Source organism: Hylaeus anthracinus, unplaced genomic scaffold (assembly GCF_026225885.1).
Source record: "Hylaeus anthracinus isolate JK02 unplaced genomic scaffold, UHH_iyHylAnth1.0_haploid 12000, whole genome shotgun sequence".
Lineage (NCBI taxonomy): Eukaryota > Metazoa > Arthropoda > Insecta > Hymenoptera > Colletidae > Hylaeus > Hylaeus anthracinus.
The window spans coordinates 3,613,081-3,633,181 of record NW_026534347.1 but is presented as its reverse complement, the minus strand read 5'-3'; the positions used below and the strand labels follow the sequence as shown (position 1 = coordinate 3,633,181).

At 40.4% G+C, this 20,101-nt stretch overlaps 2 protein-coding genes and 2 long non-coding RNA genes across 11 annotated transcripts; all 4 read left to right on the top strand.

The window, feature by feature from the left end:
* The first annotated feature begins 698 nt into the window (after positions 1 to 698).
* On the top strand, positions 699 to 1,823 carry LOC128890537 (uncharacterized). Its single transcript, XR_008460638.1, has 3 exons — positions 699 to 776; positions 1,232 to 1,507; positions 1,601 to 1,823. It is a non-coding gene; the product is annotated as an uncharacterized LOC128890537 (long non-coding RNA).
* Positions 1,824 to 4,123: 2,300 nt separating this feature from the next.
* Positions 4,124 to 9,213, top strand: LOC128890070 (uncharacterized). Of its 8 annotated transcripts, XR_008460546.1 has the most exons (9): positions 4,124 to 4,336; positions 4,496 to 4,814; positions 4,924 to 5,075; positions 5,188 to 5,512; positions 6,010 to 6,083; positions 6,176 to 7,265; positions 7,352 to 7,882; positions 8,011 to 8,149; positions 8,418 to 9,213. It is a non-coding gene; the product is annotated as an uncharacterized LOC128890070 (long non-coding RNA). The 8 variants fall into 8 exon arrangements; XR_008460548.1 differs by lacking the exon at positions 6,010 to 6,083 and having other exon boundaries at positions 6,924 to 7,265; XR_008460544.1 differs by having other exon boundaries at positions 6,010 to 7,265.
* Positions 9,214 to 15,258: 6,045 nt separating this feature from the next.
* On the top strand, positions 15,259 to 16,421 carry LOC128890069 (flexible cuticle protein 12-like). The gene is made up of 2 exons (XM_054148261.1): positions 15,259 to 15,394; positions 16,044 to 16,421. Exons 1-2 carry the CDS (start codon positions 15,386 to 15,388, stop codon positions 16,356 to 16,358), a joined length of 324 nt encoding a protein of 107 aa, XP_054004236.1. The 5' UTR covers positions 15,259 to 15,385; the 3' UTR covers positions 16,359 to 16,421.
* A 1,877-nt stretch (positions 16,422 to 18,298) lies between these two features.
* LOC128890385 (larval cuticle protein 65Ag1-like) lies at positions 18,299 to 19,494 on the top strand. Its single transcript, XM_054148824.1, has 2 exons — positions 18,299 to 18,377; positions 19,097 to 19,494. The coding sequence occupies exons 1-2, from the start codon at positions 18,369 to 18,371 to the stop codon at positions 19,439 to 19,441; spliced, it is 354 nt and encodes a 117-aa protein (XP_054004799.1). The 5' UTR covers positions 18,299 to 18,368; the 3' UTR covers positions 19,442 to 19,494.
* The last annotated feature ends 607 nt before the right edge of the window (positions 19,495 to 20,101 follow it).

Here is a 20,101-nt window from a genome sequence, read left to right as displayed (position 1 = left end):
AACGCCTCCGATACTCCACCGTAGACTCCACTGCTGGACCTTTAGGCTCTCTTATTTTTGCCAGCTTCGAGGCAATTTTCACGATTTTTTTGTAGGCAAAGTAATTGGTAGAAATCATTGAAATTTGGTGCATTCATTTATACAGATATAAAGAAGATTCTGATAAATTTACAAGTGGCCTGGTCAAATTGTTTTAGAGTTACAGGAATATAACGTCCACCACGTCAGGCGGAGTGGACCTAGAATGTTAACGCGGCTGTGTTAGGTCTGGGTCATATCTGAGTCAATGAAAAATGATTTTGTTATATTCGTTATACATAGCGTGAACTTGGAATAAGATGTTAAGTCTTTAAGCGACACGTATATATAAACAAAAATTATTTTGTTACTCGAATTAAGAAGGTTCCCGTTTGTCTAGCTTTAATATTTTATTTAAAATTTGTCATCTGGTTGGCAATGCTATGGACTAACGTTGAGTAACTGAAAACAGGAATTTATAAAATTCAAAACGCATCAGTTGCTGACACTGTTCTCCCGTGCATCTTCAGCTTTATTTTCCTTCGAAATCGTGCGGCTGAAAGAGTTAATGAAATTTCTAGGGCATCGTCACCAGACTGGCGGATAACCTCGGTCGAAATGGCATTCGCTTGTTAGCCGTGCCATTCAGATATCACAATGAAACGTATCTTTCAGGTGGACTTCGCCGTAGGATCTTCGCCGGCAATGCCAAGGACCTTTCCACTGTACAGAGACGATTGTTCCTGTTCTCACAGCATGTGAGTCTAGTCACGTCAAGTTCATCTATGTTTAGATCGCAATAACGCATAGGTCTCGAGCAATTCTAATTGAAAATAAAACAGAGTACTAGCAACATTGAAATACTCTTGACAGGTCTCGACAAACTTTAGTTTAGATGTCTAGATTTTACAAGAATAATTCTCTTAATATAGTAAATTAAAAGTGACTTAATTCTTGAATAAAATAAGGTTTTGTACAGTTTTAAATTAATGACATGATTTATGGATTCCCTTATCTGTACGTAATCCTTATTTTAAAAAATTCTAGTATAACGTATTAACACATTAAGGACCGCACATCTAGAGACTGCGTATAGAAAACACGAGAAAACTCGTGAGCGGTCCTTAATGTGTTAAGTTCAAACCTGTTCTAATCTCCATCGAAGCCTACTCTAAAGCCTATTCTAATCTATAATTATGTCTTCTCATTGCAGTCAACTTTTCATCGCGTAAACTTCATGTCTCCCTTCCCAGTCAATGGGAAACGATCGCTTTAGATGCTAGCGATTACGTCAGCCAGATAATCGTCCCTCTCAAGGGAGAACCGATAGAAACCAAGTTGGTCACCTGTCGTACGTGCCGAATGTGAAAGCCCCAATCCGTGTAAACGTCGTATTCCTACCCCGGTCGTCGTTCGTCGTTCATCGTCGTCGTCGTCGTCGGGTCTCGTCGGAGCCTCGAGGCGACATGCACGCGGTCGAGCGTCCTTGGTAATTGTGACATTTGGTTCTCTTGGTGTTATGCGCGCCGAGAAGAGCCGAGGAAAGTTGGTGACGTAACTACCGGTGACCTTGCCATTTCAGAAGATGCGCCGCGAACGAAGAGGACGCCTGAAGACGCCTCCGGCTACCGCATCTCTAGGCGTCTCTTCTGATCACCTTCCCTTCCCTTCACTTCTTTTCCACCGTCCTGTGACCAAATTCTCTGTCCTGCTTCGGACACCTTGCGCGCGGGAGACCTGAACGCGTCTTTCGAGACCCGCACCGCTGTAATCGGAGACTCAGGATTATGCAAGGACCTGCGAGACCTAGGAGACCTGGATCCCTTCTGCGGAGTCGCAGCTTTGATTTGTGCAGATCTTGGTTCCTTTGTCTCGCTGGTATTTTAGAGGGACTAAGTAGTTCTAGACTGGTAAGGCTTGGAGTGTTCAATTGCATATAAAGAAATAAGTTTTTTAATTCTCCAGGTTCGAGGATTACCTATAAAGAAGTTCTAGCAGCAGTCGCCTGAGTTGATCCTAAGGACGTCCCCCATCTTCGAGAAATTCGTAAAAATTTCGTGAAAATTAAGTTGATGGCTCGCGTTAATGTCATCTAAGAGAGTTAATCGTTAGGCAGATTACGTTTGAAAGGGGTTCAACAGGTACTTCGCCTAATCGACGATCGGTGAAGAGTAATTGATCGCTTACACGGAAATGCGTTCCGAGCGTTTGACATTTAAACGGATCCTTTTGCAACGATTTCGCTCTCGCACGACACCTCATTATGCGTCAAAATCCCTTTAACGTTCCCGGCGTCCACGTGAAATGACATTAGCAGTCGTCGGATATGGAAACGTGGCCGGCAGCTTCTTAAGAGCCGCGAATTGTTAATCGTCTATGAATAAAGACGACGCGTCAATGCTGTTTTTATCCCGACGGCAATAAGGTCGGATAGATTTGTTTCCCTCCGTGGAAACATTTTCGAGCATCAATCATTCGCGATGACGAAGCGTACAAAATTTCTAGCCGACTACTTCGTCGAATCGGAGGGAGCTGCACAGTATTTTAATAATACTCTTCGAGGCACGCGATTTAAAAGATAAATGGAAACTCAAGCTGCACAGAATGCAATCTAGCTACCTGGGATTATCAATAGTCCTTTTTTGGGGCGAAGGCAAAATCCTTTAGCCATTTTTATTCTTGTCATCTCTTGTTATATGTGTATCACTTCCTGATACAAAAAATCAATTATGGTAATCTGATAAGCTAGCCTAAGCATGTACCTTTGTATTCGTTAATTATGGAAAAAAATCGGTTTTCGACCTGGGCGACCATCTTCGTATAGTCGTGCATTAATATTCCAGTTGAAAAAATATGCATTATGTAAACGTGCGAATTTAAATACTCTTACGTAAAGTCTTTCTTCGGGAAGAAAGACCTCACACAGGAATATTCAAATTTTTATGCGTGACTTTTTTGTGTGCATACAATGAATACGAACTAACCGGATTGCACGACCAAAACCAGTGTTAATTAATTGTGTCATCGTTTAATATTATTAAAAGATCATGAGTAAATAATAAGTACGATAATAGAATCATACGCATGTTCTATCAATAAGTCGAAGTCACTTCATACTTCGCAAAGAGGCGAAGATATTTATCAATATCTTCACATCTCGTTGAAGTAATGTTAACATCTTTATTCCTAATGCATATGCAAATAACTTTCACCGCAGTCGCGTCGATTCGTTCAATCAAAAATACTTCGAGGATCGTACAGTCTGACAGGTCGAAGTTGTGTCTATCCAGTTGTTTTATTCAATCGAGTGCCGGTTGCAAAAGGAGCAAACACGATGCGTAACCAGCGAGGATCGCTAAAATCAGAATGGCGCCACTGTTTACCGAAATTCATTTACGACAAACTTTCTCGCACTTCACCTTCACGGCACTGCGCAAAAAAGGACTCTTGTTTTGTACTTAGAATAGTATTGTATTGTTGTTTCGTTATTTTATTACCAGTACCATTAATTTACTAATTAAGGACGCTCTCGACCTACAACGCCTGATTGAAGGGTCTGACGTGCTTTTTTATCAACGGGATATCATATTATTTCGAAAGCGCGTTACTAATAAAAGTAAGAAAAGATTTCAAAGTAAATTAAAAGCCAAGTTAACCATCGACTCGTACAATTGAACACAAACGATAAGGAACTCGATTTCCATATACGTGATTTAATTACTAGTACAAATTATACCGAACACCGTGGAAGGAAACACGCAATAATAGATTCAACGAAACAAACAATTCCACGTGTTTAGTTCCGCGGCAAATTACACGAGAGAAACGTGGTTAATTGTAGAAGAAACGAATTCAAAGTTATGCGCGTATGTATATCTCCACACGCAAACGTTACGCGATCACACGTTTTCCTATCAGAGGCGTTTCATTAGCATCTTTTCAATTCGCAAGGTACACAGAAAGAGGTAGAAACGACGGCGATAATTGCACTGTTAATTTACGTAGGCGCGTACATTTGCAAAAAATCGTGCGCAAATGCAGAAATGTCAACGAGACTCGTTCGGTCCTCGAGGATCCCTCGCACCTGATCCACGGTGTCATTCGTACTATCAGCACCTGTCGACGATGGATTCTCGCGCCAGATGCGCTCTTAGATCGCGATAAGCTTCGTGTGACACATTGTAAGACCATAAACATGTGGCGAGACGTCGAAATTACACGTGTGTCTTCGTCCACTTTCTTTGAATCGCTTAATTTCGTCGAGTGTGCAACAAGAATGGGATCTTGGAGAGTATTGGAGGCATGCCGGTCTGATAAGGTAATCGTTCTTTATTTAAACTGGTAGGAACTATAATATTGTGAATTTTCTATATTTTAATATAATGATTAGATATTTTATTACTTATTCTTCTGAAAAGAAGAGTACATCTTTATATATTTATTTGATTTCTTCTTGGTTTGTTCGAAAACCCCGAAGACATTTTGACGCCTCGAGAGACCGTTCAAGCGTTATGATAATCGCGCCTACCGTTATCCAATCAATTATGCTTTAACGAGGCAGACGAAACAAAGAAGACCGCGAGGAATTATCCGCAGCCGTGGAAAAGGAAATGCATCCATCGCCGCGTATGCTACCGCACTTAATAACGTTGCCTGTCCTTTCTCTTCAAATGTTGCAATGGCCGATCTTTCTTTTCCGTTGATGCAATTCTCGTAAAATTCCTCGAGTGACTGTAAATTCTAACGAGAAGCCTCCAAAGAAGCTGACAGTAACGATCGCGCAGAGTGTGTAGAATGTGTGTAGCTACATTTATTTTTATGGTGAATTCCTCATAAGATATGGACGATATAAGGCTACCACTCGCTGAAGAAATACTTGAAGTTTGACAAACGATTTGTTTATAGGGACCATTTCGCAAGGTAGAGAAGTTTCCTCTTCGTGAGTCGTTAAAAGCCCACAGAGTCCTGGCACCTTGTTCAAGGGAATCAAGTTTCATCGAGGAAGGAACTCGAAGCAGAATCTTGTTTCGCTATATATAATACAGAGTGTGGAGAATGTATGTAGCTAAATATTTATTTTTATTGAGGGTTCTTCATAAGATAAGGACGATACAAGGCTTACCACTTGCTGAAGAAATACTTGAAGTTTGATAAACGATTTGTTTATAGGGTCCACTTCACGATGTAGAGAAGTTTCCTGTTCGTGAGTCGTGATATCTTGTTCAAGGGAATCAAGTTTCATCGAGGAAGGAACTCGAAGGAGGCTCTTGCTTCATTATATAGTCCGAAGTCGTGACATCTCGTTCAAATAGGATCGAGGAAGCAACTCAAGGCAGGATCCTGTTCCCCTGTAACATTTTCATCAGCGTGATCGATCCTAAATTTTGTCAGGTCGTTTTCACGAGACAACGCGACTCCCCTCCTCGGCGCTCGTCTCCCTTCAATCGCGCAACTTTGCAGCAAAGGTCGTACAGCGCATCTACGTACATGAGAGGTAACGAGGAGTCGTTCTGTCGCAATACCGAGACAACGCGAGTCACGATCGGTCAAGAGAGTTTCGAGCTCAAATGCCGCTCGCGGGCGAAATCGCATTTCCGCAACCAGACATTTCTTCTGACCGGGGTATCTGCCTCCCCCTCATCGGGGAAAGTCGGTCAGCAATTAAATTATTCGCAGAAATTGCATTAATTTTCTCACTATCGTTATCGAACCCGTAGAATTAGTTTAAAAATGCACAAAGCAGTTAATTACGCCTAAAAGATGCTTTTACAATTAGTTTCTGCGATTTAATGGACACAGAAAGTTCATCCTCGTCGAAGGCTTATTTACACTGCTCCGTGTAGATAATTATGTACGCGTCTTCGGGGTAAAATGATTACGGATTGCGCAACGCGTCTCGATATTTAAAATAATCAAATTATTCACGTATCAACGCGCATTGCGACACTGTTCCGTTGCGTGTTGCGTAATATATTCAATTAATGTTCGAAGATGTGACGCAACCCCAAATGAACGAGCCGTCATCATCCAACGTTTACGCGCTTTTCAAGCGTGACGCGAGGAAGGTATGACCTACAGTTAACATCCAAGAAAATGGTCGCGCAAACTGCCTAGGAATAGTCCTCGAATTACTCGAATAACTCGTACATTTTTTGAGGTATCACGAGGAACGTTGATTGGCTGCGTTTCATAGCGTTTTCTCGACGAATCGAGTGGATCAACAACTTCCAAGCAAGGGGTGGAGAAAAGGGAGGAGCGTCTAACGCATGTGTTTGATCGAGACGCCCATTATGTACTCTGCATGATATTCCCATGTGAATGGAGCGTCGTCACGTTCTAGAGAATGGCTGTTTTATTAATAAAGTTCACGAGTGGATCAGGTTCAAGTATATTTCTAAATGGTCCTCGAATGGGATAACTTTTCTACCAGGAAAACAAGCTCGACCGTCATCGACAGGGTCGCAGAGACCAGTTTATCGATGATATATGACGGAGCTTGTGATTAATATAGCGATAAATTAATGCAAAAGATATCACGTTGTCTTTAATAAACTTGTTCCGACCACTTAATGGGATTATCATATCGTAAATGTCATTGGTTCTGGGGTTTCCTTAAGCCAGGATCTGGCAGCTTTCAAATTGTCTGTAAAGTTCAGTTATCTGTAAGAAGGATTAATAAATAATCGTTTGAGGAGGGTAAACTTTCCGTATCCATTAAATTGAGGAAACTTCTGCCATTTTAATTAATTGCTTTGGATATTTTTAAACCGGAATGAAAGGGTGAAAATTAATACAGTTTCTGTGGAGTAAGACGACAAATTTGTCAACAAAGTATTTTAATTTTATTAATTATCATTTGTAATGTGATAATAAAAATTTCGTTTCTACTGTTTGGACTTTTGCAGAGTTTCATCGGTAGATCGTTCGAACTTTGCGCTCGACAGTCTCCTGGTACGTCTCACTGAGGTCTGCACATCCTGTTGGTATAATTATCTTATCGATTGGCGTCGTTCCCTCGTTGAGGAAATTCCTGATGAATTACGAGGATCAATCCGCGTCGATGCGTGTACATTCACAGGTGGTTCGACCTCGTCACCTTGCAGCAAAGCGGCTATTTTACCGTTGACACCCACGAAATAAATCAATCGACGCGGTCGTGTGCAGCGTGAAGAAGGATAATCGAAGGACTGCTAGTTGGCGGCAGGGAATCAACGATGGAACGCCGATTCAGAAAGTTCACGCGAGCTGTATGCTTTATCGTAACTGGCAACCAACACTTGCCATTGTGTATGATCGAAGGAGCGCGTAAATTAATAGAGGATGCATGTTTCAGGACGAGCTGGCGAGGATCTTCTGGGAGTTCTTCGAGAGGGTTGGATGAGGGCTATAAAACGTGGATCTTGCACACTGGACGTTGTCATGCAAGTTGTAATAAAATGGGGACCAATGAGCTTTCCATTTGTCAGTTTCATGTACATAGATCATTAGAAGCAGGAAGTAGCAGAAGTAGGAGTTAAAATGTAGGAAAGAAAGTATCCATTCTGGAGGACTCCACAGGAATTGGTAACATCTGTTGACATTTGAAATGTGCGGTGAAATTGCGCAATACAATAACTGGAAGGTCTAAAGAGAGAAAGCGTATTAAGGAGCCGGTTACAAAGCCGATGCGTTTGAGCGCTAATTGAATATCGGTGAAATTTCGCCAGTTGGAACTCCTTAGTGACTGCCATGCGACCAGGGGCGGATCTGCCATCAAATTAACGAAGCGTCGTCATCCCATAAATTCGTGGTGAAAACTGTGTCAATATTTCATAAAAGAACTAGAGAAATTTTATAGCGACGGTATAATGACTGTGTCGGAAAGGTGAGAAAATATTGTCTGCATTTAAACATATTTTTTACAGAGAATAAGGGATAAATATACCGACTTACCTTCATGCCTCGACGAGTGTAGATCCGTCACTGAATTCGATCCATATTACGTATTCACAGGTGGGAGTCCGTGATCATGGTTGTCCCCCCTCGCGGAAGTCATCGATAATTTATCCCGCACGCGAACGAAATAAATCGATCGACAGCGTCTGGTGCTGGCGAATGATTCATAACGTTGAACCGGGACGACAGTTTCGAGGTAAAAGGGCAGATTCTTATCATCGATGACGTATCGTTCTTGGTTCTCTTTTCGACTGAACACGGTCGAAACGTTCTCGTGAAAGCATGCTTCTCTTTATGATTCTTCTTATGATTGCTCCTCCCAACACGCGATACCAATTTGCTTATTGTCAATTTGGGAAAAATATAGGTATCGTCTGCTCGAGCAAAAGAAGAAATCAATACAATTATTTATCTGAAATGGTTTTATATAATAAAACACTCATTTAAATGAAGTGACTTTTTAGCGAAGGCGAACTAAGGAGTTGTTCCACGAATAAGTCAGACAGCGTATACACCACGAATTGGAAATGAAAATTGAATATCGTGACGAACGATAGACAACTGGTAGAAGGGCGGATATCAGTCGAGCACCACAAGGATTCGTGGTTAACGAGAGGTTGCTCATCCTCGAACACGATGGACTTCGCCGTAAAGCTCGATTCGTGACGAAATATCCGTGGGAACCGTCCAAGGAAACGTGGTTTGGTAGCCACAGTCCAGTATCTTGTTTTACAAGAGAGCTAACCCAACCTAGTTTTCAACCTAATCAAGATCCTATAAAAAGGTTCATACCACACAGCTTGTTTTCTCATTTACATCTATCTAGAATGACCTATAACCGATTTAACAACCTCAAAATCTATCTGCATGTACTATTCTACTCTTAAGGTGGCTGTTTCGAGATGGTCACGTTCAAAATCAAAATCTCAGTAACGCCGTGGTATGTTCTCTAAGAGTCTGTGTTAAAATTACAAAATCTTAATATCGTTTTCCATAAAATTGTGTTGGTGAATATAAATCAAAACAGGATCGTACGATCCATATTCAATCAAAAAACGATCAAGAGAAGTTTCGTTGAAATCCCCTATTAAATAAATCCACGGAACAACCACCTTAAGGAATTTATCGCTCACGAGGGTTCATGATATAATAGTTTCCTCTTCGCTGTATAAATCGGGATAGTCTCGATTTCTGACACCTCTGAAATATTCTCGTTCATCCCCCAGGATTTTACACTCTACGAGAGTCCCATGAAATTTATCGCTCACGATGATCCTTACGATACACAGCGAGATCCGCACGTACCAAAATATCGAGCACAGCTCTCGAAATTATTCGATTAAATCACGAAGCATTCCAACGATCCTTAGGGCCCAGCCAAGGTGCATCGATTCACCTGCGAACGATGATTCCACAGCTACCTATAAAATAGTAGATGCGAGCACAGCTGCAGCTGTATCGGTGGAGGTTCGTCTGCCGACAGTGTGATGGCATTTAACCGATCCGTGCCATCGTGCACGGAGGTTATATTACGCAAGAAGCGCCTTTAGCCAGCAACGACGACGACGACGACGGCGACGAGGACGACGACGACGTCGGGTTCGCGCGGTCCAGCTCGGATTCTTGCGAAATTCCTGGGTCGTGTGCGAGTTCCTCGTTGAAAAGCAGCCGTGTCCTATCGCGTGTTCGTTCGCCTCGTCTCTTGGGCACTTTGTCTCTTTCAATAGGACCGCGGATCACTCGTTAACCCGTCCGTATTAGGTTTAATTATCGCTGGCTCAATTAACCGTTGGATTCAATGAACAAGGGACTATCTTATCCGATGCTGCGAGCGAACAACTGTTACCTGGAAACCGATGAATCGCTCTGCCACGAGTTCGCGACTCCTCGAGAGAAATTTTCTAGGAATAGAGGGAACAATCGTGATTCGGGTCTCTGAAACCAGCGAATTACGTATGCAGATTGTGCTTTGTACGTTTGTTTTTGGTAGGACACAATTGTGGTCGAAACTTTTTGAATATTTACATTCTATACTTCGAGACAGGTGCTCTGAGTTGATAGGTGCTCAGGTTCTAGTTGTGACAGAGCTTTTTCTTGCTCTTTTAAATATATTGATTGTAAAAAGAGAGTTAGGGTTCTGTTTAAGATCGTTTACAAAACCAGGAACCAGGGAAGTGCAGAATTCTCAAATAATGAAGTTTTTCAGAGTATACTATATACGAAGTTTGTTAGGATATCCAAATGTGCGTGATAAATCAAAAGATATATGTTATTTAGGATTGGACTTTATAAAAAAGCGACTTTTTCCATTCAGGAAGCGATCTCAAAATGACGAGGTCGTTCGAATTCACATAAATTGTTTCTTAGTCTATAAAAACTTGCCCCGTCGAAGGCCATGCATAAAAATATCTTTTGCTATGATTCCCTTTATATCAGTGTTTAGCAACAAGTGGCCCATGAGTCGACCATCCCTCGGTGTCATAAGCGAGCCAATTATGAAATACAATCACAGAAAAATTATTAAGTAAAATCGAACAAGATTTGGCCAACATTAATTGTCCTGCATGTGTAAAATTAGACACATTAACACTTTATAGATGAGAAAGTAGACCATCACGTGAGATTACAGAAACCAAGATAGATGATCTTTGACACATAATTATTATTATAGACGGAATACTTTTAACCAGAGTGTTCCTTCCAATTCTCTCTGTTTCAACTGTAGGAATAGACTCCGACGTCTTCAGGGGAGTGAGTTATTCGGTTCAGCGAGTGTTGACATGAACGAAACTTTCATTCCACCAGGGACCATTTATCTCGCGACCAGGTAGACAGAACAGCAAGCAGGAAGACGACGCGTTTGGTCGTCATACCTCCATGCTGATACGCATCGCGACAATCAGCTCGTTAAAAATATTTACATAACCGACGCCTTACATCTGTTGCACGAACTGCGAGATAGGTTACGAAGATATCGCCGATGGATGCGAGGCAGCATCCCTGTGAGACTTAAACGAAATTATGTAGCTATCTTAAAAATAGGCAGTTAATAGCTTTCACAGTTTTGACGTGGAATTAACGACGACCCTGAGTTTTATGAGGGAAGTATTATAACGACTAGTGGGGTCCATTTGAACCTTTGGCTTTGTTAATAACAGAATAGCTGTTGTAAAAAAACTCGTGTATGATTCATAAACGACCATTGCATCACCGTAGAGCGATGATTTAGCGCGGAATTTGGGTTGGAGGTGTCATTGGCCTGTATTCCTTTGAAGATGGCAATGAGAAAGATCGTTATCCCACGGAATACACGAGTTTGGTCTGGAAATATGCGACATGATACGATACAACGTCTGAGAGACGTGTTTCCAAGACGTCTGGTCTCCGAAAGTGGCGACATTGATTGGCCGCCCAGTTTGCCAAAGCTGACAGCTCCCAGACTCTTCTCTTTTGAGTTTAAAGAACAGGTCTCAGAGTAATAAATCAACAATTCAACAACATAAAGAATCACCTGGTCCACATTGTTCCCCAAAGTTTAATTTCTAAGCTTCGAGTAGTATTATTCAGATTTAAAATAAGGTTAAATAAATATAAAGTCCTTTAGAAACCTTTAATAATTTTTATATTCACAAGTCAATGCGCTGTAAATTCCAAAATGAAAAGTTTCAAATCGATAGCGCAACCAGTTTTCGTGGAATTAAATCGCGAATAACGCGAGCGACGCTTGAGTGAGTTCAATGCGTACGCCGCTTGGGTGATTTCAATGCGTGGTAAGCGCCATCGTCTGAGATGGAATGGACGCTAAATGGAAACTCCACATTTCGGTTATCTACGTAGTCGAGGATTCTACTACTAAATGGTAAAGGAAACTTTCTCGAATTTTAATTTGCATATTCCGATTTTGATTCTAATTTATTATCTTTCTTAGGCAATGCTTCTCTCCAATGTGTCACCCAAAGCAGGATAACTTTCATCGTTGAAACAGAAATTCGTGTTCTAGCAGAGTGAAAAATATTGTTCAAAATGGATGGAGGACCATACGTTCGCATAACTTTATCGCTACGTCGTCTAGGTGCTTAACGTCTTGGAAATTCTAACGTATTATATACTATGCGTGCTTTGGGCATAAATCGTCCAACACTCGGAACTTATTTCTACCTAAGAGGAAAGGAAATTAACATGAAACATTGTTTCTTGTTATATTCTATTGTCTTTGTTTTAAATAGTATTATTCAACTCGATAAATTTATAATTAAATATAATATTTCCAGATACCAAAAATACCTCAAAAGGGATTGAAATAGTTTAAATAAATTAGTATTTTATACAACTAATTTCAAAGCATTCCTCTAATCAATGAAGTATTTGGTTCAAGAAAGTGATGATTGTCTATTTGAAAAAGACATTAAGCACTATTTCTTGATGGTATACGTATAAGGAAATCTTGTACGTAAATGGTTCATTGGCCCCTCGAGTATTTTATTAGGCAAGCGCATTCTGCTGTTACACTGAATCCGTTATTGATCGGAACTTTTTGCCCTCCAATCGAGAGGATCCTCCTCCGCTTCGTGCACAATCGATTATACAATAACGTCGCGCCTCACGACGAGCCGAGCAAAAAGGAAAAAGTCACGACCCGATGCACGAGCCTATACGAACTCGAACCGATTATCTAATGTCGTGGCATCTATATTTACAATGAGCAGAGAACACGAGGAAACCACTCAACGAAACCTGATCAACGGAAATTTCGCTGAAAGTATGCACGAACGAAATCGATGAGGACCGAAAGAGATAGAGTCTTCATTATACAAACCTGTATAGACAATTCTTGTTAAGTATACATTTCTGGAACACAATATTTTAAATAACGAGAAATAGCGTCACTTGGTTGAACGATTCAATGTATACAGTTTATTCACGTACATATTTATAATCAAACGTTTAGCTTCATATATTAAATTCATTTAGTTAAATATCGACAGGGAACGAAAATTAAAACACGCTAAAAGGAATCCAAACAAGGAACTCTTTTTGTTGTGCACGTTGCATAATACAAAGTTGTCGAAGAGTATTTATTCACCTGTTTTCGCAGCTCGAACAAGTAAACGAAGAAGCTGCGCCCACGAAGGATGCGAAGATAATCGAGAACGTCAAACACGCCGACGTAACTATGCGGCAACAAGTCTTGGAGCACAAAACGAGCCTGCGTACCTTCGATTACGTCTTCGTTCCACAGCTTTCGATCAATTACAAGGATATAAAAAGTAGAAAAAAAATTCAAGCGCGCGCGCGTGACACAGACAACATAGATCTTCTCGGATCGCGGAGGACTCATCTTCTTCTCCTACCACCGCCGACTCGTTCCTCTCCGCCACGCTTCGAGCATTAGCATAAGCGATCGTCTTACGTAACACCGACCACTTTCTTTTTCAAAGCTCCCGCGTGTATTATCTTTCACCGTGCTCGCGTTAAAGTCGAACGGTTAGACAATGGGGAACGCGTTTTAACTTCTCCACGCGGAAGAACGTATAGACAAGGTCGCGTCGACGCGATGTATACTACCCGTTCTTCTTTATTTTTAACCTTTACGGCTTTGAATATATTTGCAAGATTTAAACGCATTGATTCCGTGAAGCGCGATGTTTTGATGATCGTGCAAATTCTAGCGCGAGGGATACGTGCCGCTGGAGCAATTAAAGTGTCGCCATTGCGCCATGGTGTCGACTTTGGAACGAAACTCGGACGTTGAATTGTTAATAATAACGTATGCCGAGTACCGAGAGTCTTAGAAGTGCGTTGAAACGTAAAAATAAATTATTGCTGGGTTTATCGTGGCCTCGAGCTAATTACAGTGGGTGTCTATTATTTTTGTTTAAGACTGTTTTGCTATAACAAGCAGGACCTGAAGAGGTGTAGGTCGTCGAAGAGTATTATTTAACGGTCAACGTTTTTCAAAATAAAGATTGGTCGATTGTGTCGGACTACTTGATGGAAAATAATGACACGAATTACAATCAATTTTCATGGGATACGGTGCCAATTACGTCTTACGTTGACGCGATTTCGATAGACTGAATCGACACGCCAAGGTTGCCATTTACATTGGCATTTACTTGACATTCTAAAAAGTAATTTGTCGAAAGAAATGACAGTAATCGCTTACTTTTGGATTTTTTTATCTCTGCAATAAAGTAGAATCCTTATGTCTATTAAATCGACGACTGAACATTTGGAAATAAATAGACGATACCTTGACGACGATGACGATTTATTCTATTCGATCAGAAAGTTAAGTATTCGTCTATTTATATTTCATTGCTGCAATATTTTTCAAAGTTCAAGTGCGAATAAATTTCAGGTAAAAATTGATGTACACGTCGAAGCTGGACAGACTCCTTCCATCTTCCATCGAAATTCAGCATTCGGGAGGAAACCTGTTGCGTGACCTCCGGATCTTCTGCCTTCGATCAATTTGTAAAATATGCAAACGCGCTGGAAGGTCCGCGGTGTCGAAACAGCAGACCAATTTCGATTTGTAGCGAGTTGCGTGTGGGGTCCTTTAGACACTGGGAGCCTCTGTTACGTAACGCGAACCTTCAGCCATATCGATGAGCCGAAGATGTATCTCGTTGATTGTTCCTATATAAAATACAGCTTGCAACACTTCACGTTAAAGAAGATCAAAATACTCTATACCCTTGTATATTCTATATCTAATTCATGTTTGACCTGCTGTCCTCCTCAAATTAAGTGTGATAATGTAGAATAATGAAGAATGTTCCACGTAAACGTTACTTATTTTCAGATGAATTATCGAAATTTGCAAAGACCTGTGTGTTGTTCCATTACACAATAATGTAATAGTGGTGTCTTCTACCTTCCATGTATAAACAGTTGCAATACCTAGTTATTATTATCCTGAGAAATTAGATTGTAATTCAGTCTCTACTTCATAATCTCCCCTTCAGAACAATTTGCTGCCTGGTCCCCATAAGGAACCGTTCTCTGGACTCGGTATACCCTTTAGCACACGTGTTTTCTGAGGGCTTCCCGACGTTGCATCCATTGTTCCATCCAATTTTGGTCAGGCTCCCGAAGACCTGGCGAGACGCGGTCATGGTGAAACCGCGATTTTCGCTCTTGGCTGCTCTTCCTCGAATTCCTGTCTGACATTCACCGCCTCTTCCATTGTCGGTCATCGTTCTGCCACCGCCACCTGGCCAATGCCACTCGGGGATTTCGACATCGTGGCCCAGGAGAATATTCGGGTGCCAGCAGAACGTTGGAAGGGGCAACGTTCGTATCGAAATCCGACTATAAAATCTCCCCGTGGACCACCACGGGTTCAGTATCGTGATCTAGCTCACCTCAGGGTCGCAACCGTCTCATCTTCTTCGAGGAGCAAGAAACAAATCCAACTCGACCAACCATGAAGCTGGTGCGTGTCCACTTCGTCTAGTAAACACACACACAACCGGATACACGAGTGAAATTTAACAAATTCTGAATCATCCACGTGCTCGAAATCATTGTTCACGATCGTACTGTGGTTACGAGCGCGTAATTAACGCGCCGCTAGGCATCGTTACGTACCATTTAACGATACACTGATACCGTTCGCAATTGCTCGGTTAAATCGCTATCATTGTTCTCCCGATGAGATGCAGGAACGCCGTGGATTTGTTTTAAGAAAATCACTGGATAACGGATCTCGGTTTTACGTAAGAAAACCAGATGGAAGACCGCGGGGATGGGCAAAATCCTTATCTAGATAACGAACGTGAATGGAGATGAAGCTACTGCTGAATTAAAATTACAGTTTTAGAATTAAATATTTCACGTTGAGTCAACGCGAATTTTACAAGTTATCTATTTAGTGATCAGAAAAGGTCCAAGTGATTACAGGTGTTTACCTAGTCTCTACACCCATTTATTAATAATAAAAGTCGAATAAAATTCTGTCCATTTCTAGTTCTATTAGTCGACGCGTGCCTCGAGAATTAGCGAGATTCCTTCAGCCAACCTCCACCAACACCTTTCGTCTCCATTTCCTGGTGCAGGTGATAATCGTTCGCTTTTCTTCGCAGATCGTTGCTTTCGCCTTCGTCGTCGCCGTCGCGTACGCTGCCCCACAGGGCCTGCACCAGGACGAGGTGGTGCTAGTAAAAGAGACACCTTCCGACAACGTCGGCCTCGGAGGTTACAACTACGGCTACGAGCTCTCGAATGGCCAGTCTCACCAAGAAACCGCTGACGTGATCAACGCTGGAACCGAGAACGAAGCACTCGCTGTTCGTGGAAGCTTCACTTGGGTCGATCCTTTGACCAATGTCAGATACACGGTCAATTATGTCGCTGATGAGAATGGTTTTCACCCACAGGGCGAGCACATCCCCTCGTAAATTGTACCTCTCGTTTAAATAAATTTCGCTCTTAAGTACCTGGCTACCGAATCAATCTTCTATTATAATTTCTTTAATTTAAGTTACATCACCATTCCTAGATTACTATTCCCCTGCTATTTCTACGTTATTCCTCTGTTATCAATTTTTAATTAAGTTACGTATGCTTTTTGCATACTTTTAATCATGGAAACTCTTAAGAAGACGAGATCTACGTTAAAATGATGAAACTATAAATTGAGATTATTATTTTATAATCGAAACAATGTTTGAAAGTGATCGTAGTATTACAAAATATATTATATAGTATTTAGTATATCAACTATAAGATTATTTTTAGTTCAAATAGATGATCTAATATCGATAATCCTACACTTATTAAAATTAATACCTAGTCAACACTGTAGACGCACAAAAACTAGGTATCGATACAAGATGAGAAATTAAAGTTTACGTTTAGAAATAAGTCTGTCGTCAGAATAGAAATTGATAGGTGTACGCAATGAAATGTTTTAGAAGTATAATTTTGTCTATGCAATTTTTATTACGTTTCCTAAAAATTAATCAAAGAATTCAGGACAATGCAGTGTCCATACAGATCAGCTGAAAATGAAACAAACTAACAAACAAAAAATGATGAATGGAGAGTACTTCAGAAAACGTATGAAATCAAGATTTCATTGATACTTTGCTGCATCAGTCGACCCAGAGATAGTGTCACCCAACTTGTCTACATAAAATTTATTTCCCTCTAGGATTCACAGATATATAGACACATAGCTTCACAATGAATAGCATGACAACCTTCGGAAGCACCTAAGATACCAATTAATCCAGTCTCGAATGAACTTCTACGACTAGAATACCTCAAGAATAAAATAAATCAGCGTAAGATGAATTGTAATAGGGGCGATAATTTCGCGAGAAAAAAGCATTGAGGAGCTTGTTAGCGCCCGATGTCCCAGTGTCAATTTCATGTATTGCCACAGACTGTTCGCGATGATGAGCAACTGCGGAGATAATTAGGCGGTTGATGAGTCGATGTCGTAATGGTATGCGCCGTAAAAGTTCGTATGACCGGTTTTCCTTGATTCGTCGATAACCGATGTTTGGAAATCGATTATTCCCGCGGTACCTTCAGGGCTCGGGGTTCGTCTGACGTATCTTTCCCAAAGGACGTGGATGAAGACTGTCATCATTGTCGAACGATAGGATTTATCGATCGTCTTATTGGGTACATCGCATCGACATGGGAATCTATAAATATACAGATGACATTTTATTATGCGCATTATTTTGCAGATTCTACTATTATTAACCATCCGAAAGGTTACGTCTGCGATTAATGTCTCTCTACCTTCGTTGCAGAAGGGAAAAGGTGACAAGGCGATAGAGTGAAATTATAGTTTAGAAATGATACTTCGATTTCGATAGATCGCACAAAGGAATGTCTTCTCTTACGTCTTTGTTCTTCGATTTTCCTCCGTTATCGATGGATTTGATTATTTAATACCGTTCATGAAATACCTTTCAATTCCTATGTATTTTTTTTATTAATAGAGATTTTTACATGAATTAATTTAGTCCTGAGTCCTTTTTGTATCGATACTTCTTACATTAAATCTCACTTTAGTATACTAATATATAACTTTAATAACTTAACGTGATTCTTCTTTTCGCGTTTAAGTAACATTGGGTCCTGGCTTGTTAAATATAGATTCCTACCGCGCAAATAATTTCACAGTTCCGTGGCTTTTCGAACGACCGATGCGAAATGCTATAAAAAAAAATTGGGGAACTGCAATTTCGCCAGAGGCTCGCAGACTTTTACGACGAAGGTCAGCCTATGGAACGATCAGACCCCTAATATAACGAGGAAAGGTGAAAGGTGAATTTATCGTGGACCAGTGCGAATTTTGGCAGGAGGAGGATCACTATAAATTTCGTGTCGATTCGGAGGATCCACATCAGTCTTCTAGATCAGACAAGCCACGCACACCTCCAACAAAAATGAAAACCGTACGTATTTCAGACAGCGGTGCAGTGATCGCGAATTCGATTCTATCTCGATCTCGATTTTAATTGATATTAATCAAAGTGAATTTAAACATGCAATCTATAATATACATATTGCTACATAAATTCTAATATGATTGTTAGCATATGTGGCACAAACACATAAATTGTAGAATATATTCAATGTATTAGGTTATCCCAAAAGTTTCTTTCGCTTTATTAATAAGTAATACATGCACAATATTTTATGTTTTATGTTACATTACTGAATCGTGCACGATTCATTTTGCTCCATTACTGTTACAACATGAATATCTATGAAATTAGATTGTCTATTTATATAAACACGACCACGTAAAATAATCGAGTGCAACTCGAGAAAGAAACTTTCGGGACAACCTAATACATAGCGGTATATTTTTTTCACGTTAATACCGTATTTATACCTGTCTTGGTACCATATCGCTGGACACCATAAATGCATAAAATCCACAGTCTAATCATTACTAATTTTGAACAGATAGAACAGTATCAAATATGATAATTATTTCCATTCTATTTATTTAGTGCAAACATGAATTATATAATCTTCCTTTGCATCAGGTGACCAATAAGGACTCCATGATGTCAACTTTTTCTATAAACAATTTACATCGTCAATTAATAACCGTATTATTCATAAATTCTACCACAGTCTAATGCATTATTTTATTTTTTTCCAGCTCATTGTTTTTGTCGCCGTCGTCGCCGCCGTTATGGCAGCCCCAGCAATCGTAACAGATCCCACCCTGGTTCGTCAACAAGATCAAGAGATTGTGCTCCTTAAAGAGAGTCCTTCCGATAACGTAGGCCTAGGCAATTACAACTATGGCTACGAGCTTTCCGACGGACAATCTAAACAAGAATCCGCGGAGCTTGTCCCGTCTGGTGGTACCGAGGGTCCTTTCCTCAAGGTTCACGGCAGCTTCTCGTTCGTCGACCCAATTACCAACGTTGCATACACGGTGAACTACATCGCTGACGAAAATGGTTTCCACCCTGAAGGCGAACATCTTCCCCACGCTTAAACTTCACAACCCTTCGACGAATAAGAGATCAACAATTGCCATGATACACTGGACAACAGTTACACTGGAAAATAAATACGAATTACTTTGACTTTCTTCTTCGAAGTCAGCTGTACATATCACACCTATGATCGATATCAAGCCCAGTTCTGTATAATAGTCTTGTTAATGTTTAATAAATTAGATAACTGTGCATCTGTGTTCTACAATTAACATCTATCCTTTTTAAGAAATCTCTTTGACATAACAAGTGTTTTACAGTAAAATCATCGCTTAAATGAAACATAAGCTCGTAAAAAGAATCGCGTACATATTTTAAATTTGGCGGTTTTTTTTTTTGTCAATTTAGATAGTGGCGCCATCGGCGGCAAAACGCCCAAGTTTGTAGTGAAAATAGTTTCCTCTATTTTGACTAGATGGCGCCAGTAACTAAAGGGGTCGTTAATTATTCAGAAATCGAATTATAACTATTCATAAAAATGATAATCTGGCATATTAACTATTATATCGCACTTTTATAAAACAACAAATTGTATTAATTAGGCATTTATAAAAAGAAAATATTCAGTTAAAAATTTTCAGTGGCTCTATCTAGTAATAATAATGGTAACTATTTTTTACTACAAGCTTGGGCGTTTTGACACCGATGGCGCCACTAGT